The sequence below is a fragment of the Dendrobates tinctorius genome, unplaced genomic scaffold (assembly GCF_039654945.1).
Source record: "Dendrobates tinctorius isolate UK_male_01 unplaced genomic scaffold, ASM3965494v1 ptg000456l, whole genome shotgun sequence".
NCBI classification, from domain to species: Eukaryota; Metazoa; Chordata; class Amphibia; order Anura; family Dendrobatidae; genus Dendrobates; species Dendrobates tinctorius.
Window position 1 is genome coordinate 1,123,736 of NW_027362118.1, and position 12,480 is coordinate 1,136,215.

The 12,480-nt window shown below is 45.6% G+C and overlaps 1 protein-coding gene across 1 annotated transcript in view; it reads left to right on the forward strand.

Annotated features, from left to right (window-relative positions):
- LOC141077552 (uncharacterized) overlaps nt 1–11,719 on the forward strand; it is a 30,783-nt gene extending 19,064 nt beyond the window's left edge. The window contains exon 5 of the mRNA XM_073564554.1: nt 9,692–11,719. Coding sequence (XP_073420655.1) covers nt 9,692–11,115 — 1,424 coding nt within the window. The 3' untranslated portion in view covers nt 11,116–11,719. The remainder of the gene's footprint in view (nt 1–9,691) is intronic.
- The last annotated feature ends 761 nt before the right edge of the window (nt 11,720–12,480 follow it).

Here is a 12,480-nt window from a genome sequence, read left to right on the forward strand (position 1 = left end):
ACGTTTTGCCATTTCCCATTGAAAAGCATTGGAGACAGTGCATTCCAATGACGGGAAAAAAAATTTTCAAACGCAAATTGCGCAAAAACTACAAATCCGATCGACACGAAAAATACTTAGCACACCTCTCGTGGACGCTGGCTTCGAAACGACACCTCAACGGAGTCTGTGCGTGTAGCGGTTCGGGCTGTATTAATTGCGGAAATCAACTTAATAATAATAATAAGAAGAACTAGATGTGTATTTCCTGAAGGAAGTACAGATAGTGGTTTGAAATCGTACCCGGCTGCCCCTTTAAGAGAGACTTGCCTGCTGCCCCTGCAAGACTTTCAACTCAGGATCCATTTTAACTGTGAGTGCCTCTCAGGGGCCACTTTGGCCTCAGGGTCTGATTTGGTGGGTGAGGCTCCTCAGGATCTGATTCCTTGGCCTGGGCTCCTCAGGGCTTGAATTGTTGGCCGGGATCCCTCAGGCTCCTATTTTGTGGGTGTGGCCCCTCAGGGTCCGATTTTGTGGGTGTGGCCCCTCAGGGTCAGATTTTGTGGGTGTGGCCCCTCGGTTCGATTTTGTGGGTGGGGCCCCTCAGGGTCCGATTTTGTGGTTGGGGCCCCTCAGGGTCCGTTTTTGTGGGTTGGGCCCCTCAGGGTCCGATTTTGTGGGTTGGGCCCCTGAGGGTCCGATTTTGTGGCCGGGGCCCCACAGGGTCCGATTTTGTGTCCGGGGCCCCTCGGGGTCCGATTTTGTGGTTGGGACCTCTCAGGGTCTGATTTTGTGGTTGGGGCCCCTCAGGGTCTGATTTTGTGGCCGGGGCCCCTCAGGGTCCGATTTTGTGGGTGGGGTCACTCAGGGTCCGATTTGGTGGGTGGAGCCACTCTGGGTCCGTTTTTTGGGCGGGGCTACTCAGGGTCCGATTTGGCGGGCGGGGCACCTCAGGGTCCGATTTGGCGGGTGGGTCCCCTCGGTCCGATTTGGTGGGCGGGGCCCCTCAGGGTCCAATTTGGTGGGCGGGGCCCCTCAGGGTCCAATTTGGTGGGCGGGGCCCCTCAGGGTCAGATTTTCTGGCCGGGGCCCCTCAGGGTCCGATTTTGTGGGTTGGGCCCCTCAGGGTCCGATTTTCTGGCCGGGGCCCCTCAGGGTCTGATTTTGTGTCCGGGGCCCCCAGGGTCTGATTTTGTGGTTGGGACCCCTCAGGGTCTGATTTTGTGGTTGGGGACCCTCAGGGTCCGATTTTGTGGTTGGGGCCCCTCAGGGTCCGATTTTGTGGCCGGGGCCCCTCAGGGTCCGATTTTGTGGCTGGGGCCCATCAGGGTCTGATTTTGTGGCAGGGGTGGCTCAGCCTCCGATTTGGAGGCCGGGGTGGCTCAGCCTCCGATTTGGAGGCCGAGGTGGCTCAGCCTTCGATTTGGAGGCCGGGGTCGATCAGCCTTCGATTTGGAGGCCGGGGTCGATCAGCCTTCGATTTGGAGGCCGGGGTCGATCAGCCTTCGATTTGGAGGCCGGGGTCGATCAGCCTTCGATTTGGAGGCCGGGGTCGATCAGCCTCCGATTTGGAGGCCGGGGTGGCTCAGCCTCCGATTTGGAGCCTGGGGTCACTCAGCTTTCGATTTGGTGTGTCGGCCCTTTAAGACTCATTTCAGTGCGTCGGCCCTTTAACAATCACTTTGGCGCGTCGGCTGGGCTTCTTCTAAATCAACTTTGGCGTACATTCTCTCTCAGGGGCATGTGTCGTGTGATGAAGCTAGATTTGCATTTGTGCTGTGGGTTTCGCTTTAAGAGCTGATATGTGGCAGAAGCTCTGTCCTTGGGGCGTCATGTGACATTCGTAGGCGTTGGCATAGTAACTGGGTGTGCCTGCGCATATCAATGAGCTCAACTGCCATTTCAGTCGCCTCAGGGCACGTTTTAAGCTTCCCATTGAAAAGCATTGGAGACAGTGCATTCCAATGATGGGAAAAAAAATTTTCAAACGCAAATTGCGCAAAAACTACAAATCCGATCGACACGAAAAATACTTGGCACACCTCTCGTGGACGCTGGCTTCGAAACGACACCTCAACGGAGTTTGTGCGTGTAGCGGTTCGGGCCGAATTAATTGCGGAAATCAACTGAATAATAATAATAAGAAGAAGAATAAGTTAGCAGCGTTCGGATTACAATATAGTGGTTTTTTCAAACCACTATAAAAATAAGAATAAGAATAAAAATATAAATAAGGCCTTTATGTTGATACCAAATGCAGAGTAGTTACCGTATATACTCGAATATAAGTCGAGATTTTCAGATAGCGGTTTGAAATGGTGCCTGGGCTGCCCCTTTAAGAGACACTTGGCTGCTGCCCCTGCAAGACTTTCAACTCAGGATCCGTTTTAAATGTGGGTGCCTCTCAGGGGCCACTTTGGCCTCAGGGTCTGATTTGGTGTGTGGGGCCCCTCAGGATCCGATTCGGTGGCCTGGGCTCCTCAGGATTTGAATTAGTGGCTGGGATTCCTCAGGGTCCAATTTTGTGGGTGTGGCCCCTCAGGGTCTGATTTTGTGGGTGGGTCCCCTCAGGGTCCGATTTTATGGGTGGGGCTCCTCAGGGTCCGATTTTGTGAGTGGGGCCCCTCATGGTCTGATTTTGTGGGTGGGGCCCCTCAGGGTACGATTTTGTGGCCGGGGCCCCTCAGGGTCCGATTTTATGGCTGGGGCCCCTCAGGGTTTGATTTTATGGCCGGGGCCCCTCAGGGTCTGATTTTGTGGGTGGGGCCCCTCAGGGTCTGATTTTGTCGCCAGGACCCCTCAGGGTCCGATTTTGTGGCCGGGGCCCCTCAGGGTCCGATTTTGTGGCCGGGGCCCCTCAGGGTCCGATTTTGTGGCCAGGGCCCCTCAGGGCCCGATTTTGTGGCTGGGGCCCCTCAGGGTCCGATTTTGTCGGTTGGGCCCCTCAGAGTCTGATTTGGTTGGCGGGGCCCCTCAGGGTCCGATTTTGAGGGCGGGGCCCCTCAGGGTCCGATTTTGAGGGCGGGGCCCCTCAGGGTCCGATTTTGTGGGCGGGGACCCTCAGGGTCCGATTTGGTGGGCGGGGACTCTCAGGGTCCAATTTTGTGGGTGCGGCCCCTCTAGGTTCGATTTTGTGGCCGGGGCCTCTCAGGGTCTGATTTTGTGGCCGGGGCCCCTCAGGGTCCGATTTTGTGGTTGGGGCCCCTCAGAGTCCGGTTTTGTGGTTGGGGGCCCTCAGGGTCCGATTTTGTGGCCGGGGCCCCTCAGGGTCTGATTTTGTGGTTGGGGGCCCTCAGGGTCCGATTTTGTGGCCGGGGCCCCTCAGGGTCTGATTTTGTGGTTGGGGCCCCTCAGGGTCCGATTTCGTGGCTGGGGCCCCTCAGGGTCCGATTTTGTGGCCGGTGCCCCTCAGGGTCCGATTTTGTGGTTGGGCCGCTCAGGGTCCGATTTTGTGGCCAGCGCCCCTCAGTGTCCGATTTTGTGGCCGGGGCCCCTCAGGGTCCGATTTTGTGGCCGGGGCCCCTCAGGGCCCGATTTTGTGGCTGGGGCCCCTCAGGGTCCGATTTTGTGGCTGGGGCCCCTCAGGGTCCGATTTTGGGGTTGGGGCCCCCAGGGTCCGATTTTGTGGTTGGGGCCCCCAGGGTCCGATTTTGTGGCCATCGCCCCTCAGTGTCTGATTTTGTGGCCGGAGCCCCTCAGGGTCCGATTTTGTGGCCGGGTCCCCTCAGGGCCCGATTTTGTGGCCGGGGCCCCTCAGGGTCCGATTTTGGGGTTGGGGCCCCTCAGGGTCCGATTTTGTGGTTGGGGGCGCTCAGGGTCCGATTTTGTGGGTGGGGCCCCTCAGGGTCCGATTTTGTGGGTGGGGCCCCTCAGGGTCCGATTTTGTGGCTGGGGCCCCTCAGGGTCCAATTTTGTTGGTTGGGCCCCTCAGGATCCGATTTTGAGGGTGGGGCCCCTTCAGGGTCCGATTTTGTGGCCGGGGCCCCTCAGGGTCCGATTTTGTGGTTGGGGCCCCTGGGGTCTGATTTTGTGGCCGGGTCTACTCAGGGTCCGATTTTGAGGGCGGGGCCCCTCAGGGTCCGATTTGGTGGGCGGGGCCCCCAGGGTCCAATTTTGTGGTGGGGCCCCTCTGGGTTCGATTTTGTGGTCGGGGTCTCTCAGGGTCCGATTTTGTGGTTGGGGCCCCTCAGGGTCCGATTTTGTGGTTGGGGCCCCTCAGGGTTCAATTTTGTAGGTGGGGTCCCTCAGGGTCCGATTTTGTGGTTGGGGCCCCTCAGGGTCTGATTTTGTGGGTGGGGCCCCTCAGGGTCCGATTTTGTGGGTGGGGCCCCTCGGTCCGATTTTGTGGGTGGGGCTCCTCAGGGTCCAATTTGGTGGGCGGGGCCACTCTGGGTCTGATTTGGTGGGCGAGTCCACTCTGGGTCCGATTTGGTGGGCGGGGCCACTCTGGGTCCGATTTGGATGCCAGGGTTGCTCAGCCTCCTTTTTGTAGGCCAGGGTCTATGAGCCTCCGATTTGGAGCCTTGGTCACTCAGCTTTCGATTTGGCACGCCGGCCCTTTAAGACTCATTTTGGTGCGCCGGCTCTTTAAGAATCACTTTGGCGCGTCGGCCCTTTAAGAGCCAGGGTGGCTCACTGGGCTTCTAAATCCACTTTGGCGCACACATTCTCTCAGGGGCATGTGTCATGTGATGAAGCTAGATTTGCATTTGTGCTGTGGGTTTCGCTTTAAGAGCTGATATTATGTGGCAGAAGCTCTGTCCTTGGGGCGTCATGTGACGTTCGTAGGCGTTGGCATAGTAACTGGGTCTGCCTGCGCATTTCAATGAGCTCAACTGCCATTTCAATCGCCTCAGGGCACGTTTTGCCATTTCCTATTGAAAAGCATTGGAGACAGTGCATTCCAATGACGGGAAAAAAATTTTCAAACGCAAATTGCGCAAAAACTACAAATCCGATCGACACGAAAAATACTTAGCACACCTCTCATGGATGCTGGCTTCGAAACGACACCTCAACGGAGTCTGTGCGTGTAGCGGTTCGGGCCGCATTAATTGCGGAAATCAACTGAATAATAATAATAAGAAGAAGAATAAGTTAGCAGCGTTCGGATTACAATATAGTGGTTTTTTCAAACCACTATAAAAATAAGAATAAGAATAAAAATATAAATAAGGCCTTTATGTTGATACCAAATGCAGAGTAGTTACCGTATATACTCGAATATAAGTCGAGATTTTCAGCCCAAAAAATTGGGCTGAAAGTCCCCCTCTCGTCTTATATTTGAGTCATATACACCGGGGGGTCGGAGGGGGGGGGGCGGGGGTGTCAGGTCATACTTACCCGTCCTGACGCTGTGTCTTGAGCCCCCAGCTTCTCCCCGTGCTCTCTCTTCCTGCCTTCAGCGGTCACGTGGTGCCGCTCATTAAAACTCATGAATATGCGCATATTAATGAGCGGCACCACGTGACCGCTGAAGGCAGGAAGAGAGAGCGCGGAGAAGCTGGGGGCTCAAGATACAGCGTCAGGACGGGTAAGTATAGCGATACTCACCTGTCCTGCATCCATGGCTGCTTGCTGCTGTCTGTGTCTGTCATCGGTCAGTGACTTCAGACAGCAGAGGGCACGGTGACGTGGATAGTGCGCGCCGCGCCCCCTGCAGTCTGAACGTCACTGACCGATGACGTGGCAGATAGCGGGGAGCAGCCATGGACGCAGGACAGGTGAGAATCTGACACCCAGTGACGGAGAGGTGAGTATGTCATTTTTTTATTTTTACATGCAGCAGCAGCATGGGGGCAGCATATGGGGGCAGCATATGGAGGGCATAATCTAAGGAGCTTCTTATGGGGGCAGCATATGGAGGGCATAATCTAAGGAGCTTCTTATGGGGGCAGCACATGGAGGGCATAATCTAAGGAGCTTCTTATGGGGGCAGCATATGGGGGGCATAATCTAAGGAGCTTCTTATGGGGGCAGCATATGGGGGAATAATCTATGGAGCATTTCCCACCCTAGGCTTATACTCGAGTCAACAAGTTCTCCCAGTTTTTTGTGGCAAAATTAGGGGGGTCAACTTATACTCTGATCGACTTATACTCAAGTATATACGGTATGTCTTCAGTAACATATACCCTTAATATTTCCATGATCTGGATTATTTCATAATTGTCATAAACTCGTGTTACCAAAATATTCAAATTATGCAACTTTGTATGTAATACTCTTCTTAGTGTAAAGAAATGACTCTTTATAATACTCAATGTTATTATACCCAATACTTATACCATTGTACCTTATTAATATTTCTTCTTTATTAAAATGTGTGATGAAGAGGTATTAATCAAATGTGATGATGTAGTCAGGATCAAAAACATATTTTCCCCCTTAATACCAAAAAATATTGTTTCATGAAATAATTCATTTATCAAAACCAAAATTAAAATAATTTATAAATTGTGTAAATATTATACTTGCTTATACCATTATTTGTCTGAGGATGTGTAACCATTAAAATTAATTTGAATATCATAAAATTATCCTTTGGAAAAATTAAATTAAATGTAGATTTTCTTCATAAACCATTTTGATGTGCGATTGCACTTATCCACAATTAACTAAGTCAAGAAATAATAATTACTATAGAAATACAGAAATATATGTTGTGTAGATAATATTTCATTATATATCCTAATATTCTAATAATTTAACTGATCTGCATATTTCTCCTAAAGACAGTTTTGGTTTTTTTCTTGCATTCAGAATCCTGAGGCCTCACACACAACAAACGTATCACATCACTCGCTCAGCAGCTGCTCCTACACTCAGTCACTGTCACTCAGACTGTGTCACATATTATCCCACATACAGAGGTGTGATGAATACACGTATTTTAACCCAAATTATCCTAATTATCAATGCATTGTAAACTATTTAAATTTAGTCTTAATATTCCTTTGAATATTCCCCAAATACACATGACATAAATATATGTTGTATAGCTATACTTGACATTTAGGCCTGGAAAAAAATTCCATTGGTTTGCAAAAGTTGAGACCCCCTTAAACATCCTTTCCCTAAGGCTGTAGGCATTACAGCACTAAAACCAGGGACATGGTATACTGGTATACCTATTATTAGAATAAGGTTCAAATTTCACATGCTGTGGTTGTCATTCATGCCATGCAGTAAAGGCACACATAGAACACATTTTAAAATGCAGTTAGTTATTTCCTTTTAAGTGTTAAATATGAAATCATGCAATTATTGCAACTTCCTGTGTAAATAAAGGCATAAGTCCTTGTAAGAGAATTTATCCCGATTAAGTCCTGCTTTGAAATGAAAATTCTAAGGAAAAATAAAAGAGAAGATTAATATCATATTCATAATTCTAAATATTATTACTGGAGTAGATTTTAATTTTCATTAAAAAATACAGTTCTACAATCTTTACTTCTACATCTATATATACTGTATATACTGTATGAACATGTATATCTACAAACTATAGAACTACAGAATTATACTCTATAAAATAATTACATATAACTCACTAATACATTGTATAACACTGTTACACAACATATAATTACTTTTTTAGCCAATTCCTAAACCCATACTTATTTCTCTGCAAAAAATATCCTGAAAAGTTCTTGCCATTTTGAAGCTGATAGATTCTTGGAGCAGAGTATTCAGTTTACAGGCCATGATGTCACTCACCACCTGCTTCTGTCTGTCACATTCGGCCATCTTTGTTACAGAAAGAAAATCAGAACTTTGAATTTTCCTTAACTCAATCTGTGTTTTTTCGGTGATCCTTTGCATCATTCCATATGGCTTATAACAAACATGTAATTTTCTTCATAGATTTGATTTTGGGGAAAACTCATTTTAGAAGGCTTTGCTAATACCGGCTTCTGATCAGATTTTACTCTGCCTGTCTTCACAGAATTAGCACAATTTATTTTCCTTTCACGATTCTCGTGTTTTCTGGCAAAATCAAGGGATTGCGCACATTCCAATAAAGAATCTTTTTGTGACGCAATAACACGAGATGCAGGATTTAAAAACCAAAATTTGCTTACAAAACTCCTTATGAGGGACTGTGTTTTGACATTCTCACTCAGCATTTTGTACAGACGGTCATATATGGACATAAATGTATAAGTACATTCCTTCCGACCAATCCTTAATTTTTGAAGAATATCAATATCTGGATGATTTTCATTTGATGAACAAAAAATGAGAATGTTTAATCTGTCTTTATCATTTAAATTCTCATGTGTTTCACCAGATAACTTTAAAGATAATCTCCTAGCAAAGTTTACAGGGATCCACATTTTGAACAACTGATTCTTCTCCTCGTTAGATAACTCAAATTTATCAACACAGCTTTCAAAAACCTCAGAGTTTCTACAAACATGGATTTTGTTATCATGTGCAGGAATGATTTTGCATATTTTTAGCAAACTTTTCCTTACTTTACTTCGGAGTTGGGCCTGTGAGTCGTCTATTTTTAGTGGTCCGTCTTTCCCTTGTACGTCCTCTACGTCAGTTCTGAAGTCTCCTCCTACTTCTCCATCTTGTTCCACGTCTGCAAGGTCACCTTGAATGGCTGCTGCTACTTGTAACTGTTTCTCCACGTTACAGTGAATCTCGGGAATATCACTATCCTCTACACAATCATTTTTGGATTTCTCTGACACAGATCTATGAAATATATGTACCATCTGTAGAATATTTTTCAACTTATCTCTTTCTCTGTTGAAAAGCTTAGAATCTAATTTCTGATTTTCCATTTCACACTCTGCATATAAGCTAAGCCATAATACTTCTGGATTAGACTTGTCTACAGACTTAAATTTCAATTTACTCTGCTTAACATAAGAATTAATGACATCCATTTCTCTTACCTTGAAATGTCTCAGCTTGTTCCTTTGATGGACAACGCTGGGCTCTTGTCTTCACACGTCTGGCTTCAGCACTTCTGGCACTTCTTAGTCCTCACTTCTAGGTTCTGTCTGATTCTTGTGAGGAGTGGAGTTCCTGATAACTTGCACATATGACTGACGTTAGCAAAGTTCAATCCCCCTTTTTGGCAAGTTGAGGGAAATCCGCAAAAAAGTACAAAAATTCAGATCTGGCTGGCTCTCCAATGTAAAATTAATGCGTATTCTTGTAAAATACTCAGGACTAGTTACCAGATAAAATATAGTGGTTTATTTGGATTCTTCCATCAAAGAAAAGATTATTACAGAAAAACATAAAAATAGGTGAAAGAGAGATTGTCCATTAGTTCATAGCAAAAGCTTGTCACCTTCTTTCTCTGGGATGGCAAATGGTAAAATGGCGTCTGGCTCTGTTCGGCTTCTCAAATAGCAAAGTTACATACCAGCTGTTCAGCTATGTCCGTGCAGAGATGACATCCTTGCATCTGTGTTTCATGATGGTGAGGGAAGGAGACAGCGACCTCTACAGTGAGCCAGGAATTATATACGTCTCTTAAAGCACGTAATCTCGGTATATATGGAGTTGTCCTGTACCATGAGCCAAGCTTACAAAAATAGCCTATGTCGTGTCAGCTAAAGCAATGTACAGAACTGAGTCTTATAAGAAATTAACGGATTATTAATATTTAACAACAGTTTAAGTAGAAATGTTCAAAAATATAAAATTCGGATATTTTATTAAAAATATTTGTTTTTTATCTTAGCAGATGACCGTACCAGGAGATCAGATGGACAGCTGGCATCTTCAATTTTTAAATCAGATGATCTTGGGATCCTACAAGATACAACTCAAGTGATTGCTGTTACTCTAGATATGCCATCATCCATTCACAGCAAAGATCTGTCATCTGATCCTATGAAACAGGTCCCATCTTCTGATTCATTACCGACTACTAAGGAAAATCAAAGTCACAAAAGAGGCATTAAAAAACAAACTGCTCCTAAAGCAAATAAGTCATTTTCATGTTCAGAATGTGGGAAATGTTTTATCCAGAAATGTAATCTTGTTATACACCAAAGAACTCACACAGGGGAGAAACCTTTTTCCTGTTCAGAATGTGGGAAATGTTTTAAATGGAAATCGTTTCTTGTTAGGCACCAGAGAACTCACACAGGGGAGAAGCCTTTTTCCTGTTCAGAATGTGGGAAATGTTTTGCACGTAAATCAAATTTTGTTACTCACCAGAGAACTCACACAGGGGAGAAGCCTTTTTCATGTTCAAAATGTGGGAAATGTTTTAATCAGAAATCAGAGCTTGTTACTCACCAGAGAACTCACACAGGGGAGAAGCCTTTTTCCTGTTCAGAATGTGGGAAATGTTTTGCACGTAAATCAAATTTTGTTACTCACCGGAGAACTCACACAGGGGAGAAGCCTTTTTCATGTTCAGAATGTGGGAAATGTTTTAATCAGAAATCAGAGCTTGTTACTCACCAGAGAACTCACACAGGGGAGAAGCCTTTTTCCTGTTCAGAATGTGGGAAATGTTTTGCACGTAAATCAAATTTTGTTACTCACCGTAGAACTCATACAGGGGAGAAGCCTTTTTCCTGTTCAGAATGTGGGAAATGTTTTGTATATAAATCACAATTTGATACTCACCATACAACTCACACAGGGGAGAAGCCTTTTTCCTGTTCAGAATGTGGGAAATGTTTTGCACGTAAATCAAATTCTGTTACTCACCAGAGAACTCACACAGGGGAGAAGCCTTTTTCATGTTCAGAATGTGGGAAATGTTTTAATCAGAAAACAGAGCTTGTTACTCACCAGAGAACTCACACAGGGGAGAAGCCTTTTTCCTGTTTAGAATGTGGGAAATGTTTTGCACGTAAATCAAATTTTGTTACTCACCGGAGAACTCATACAGGGGAGAAGCCTTTTTCCTGTTCAGAATGTGGGAAATGTTTTGCACATAAATCACATTGTGTTACGCACCAGAGAATTCACACAGGAGTGAAACTTTTTTCCTGCTCAGAATGTGGGAAACGTTTTAACCAGAAATCACATTTTGTTACTCATCAGAGAACTCACACAGGAGAGAAGCCTTTTTCATGTTCAGAATGTGGGAAGTGTTTTAGCAATAAATCAGATTGTGTAAAGCACCAGAGAACTCACACAGGGTAGCAGCCTTTTTCCTGTTCAGAATGTGGAAAATGTTTTAACCAGAAAGAGAGGTTTGTTACACACCAAATAACTCACACGGGAGAAACTTCTTTCATAGTAAATGGAAAATAAATCTTGATAGCCATCAGAGAACTCACACAGGGGAGAAGCCTTTTTCCTGTTCATAATGTGGGAAATGTTTTAACCAGAAATGGAATCTTAATAATAATAATCTTTCTTTTTATATAGCGCTAACATATTCCGCAGCCGTTTACAGTTTGCACACATCATCATCGCTGTTCCCAATGGGCTCACAATGTAAATTCCCTATCAGTATGTCTTTGGAATGTGGGAGGAAACCCACGCAAACACGAGTAGAACATACAAACTCCTTACAGATGTCCTTGGTGGGAATTAAACTCAGAACTACAGTGCTGCAAGGCTGCAGTGCTAACCACTGAGCCACCTCACCAGAGAACTCACACAGGAGAGAAGCCTTTTTCCTGTTCAGAATGTGGGAAATATTTTAACCAGAAAGTGCTTCTTGTTAGACATCAGAGCAGTCACACAGAGGAGAAGCCTTTTTCATGTTTTTTATGTGGGAAATATTTTACTTGGAAATCAACTGATGTTACACATCAGAGACATCACATAGGGGAGAAGCCTTTTTTATATTCATAATGTTGGCATAGTTTTAACCAAAATTGAATCTTCTTAAATGGGTTGTCTCTTGTCATTCCTCATGTTTGCTGACAAAAGGATAAAACTAATCTTTATCAATTCCAAATATAAAACTATACCCATAATTCACCCCCTGAAAGTTAGTCAGAAGGTGACTAATAGAAAAAAACATATACCCTACATCTCAGTATATAGGGTGAGGTGACATTTACACACTCACTCTCCAAGCCTCTCATTTCTACGGGTTTCATCGTCCTCACCAAAGGCGACTCATCAGGAGACATTTAATATTGATCTATATTCAAGCGAGACTAGACAAAAAAACTTAAATCGTATCATGTTATCCAAAACAGAAAACTAGCCACATATTGGCAGATCCCAGACTTCAAACTATATACTTCGTATAGTTTTTACATCACGAGAGACTCAGATCTATCATTCTACAGGAAACAACCTAGGGGTTTTCAGCCTTGGTTGGAAGAATACAGATCTGCTCCATTCACCATCGCTGAACCATAGATATGTTTGGAGAAGCCAGGTTGTGATCCTTGGATCAACTGGCCTTTTACCTTGTATGGACTGAATGGATTGTCATCTTCCTACACTTGTCGTTACAGCCTCTCTGTGCGTGCCACAGGTAGGGTAGCGACAATGGGAGTGAATCAGTGGAAGGGTGAGACTGTTGGGTATTTTGCTGGGACTGTT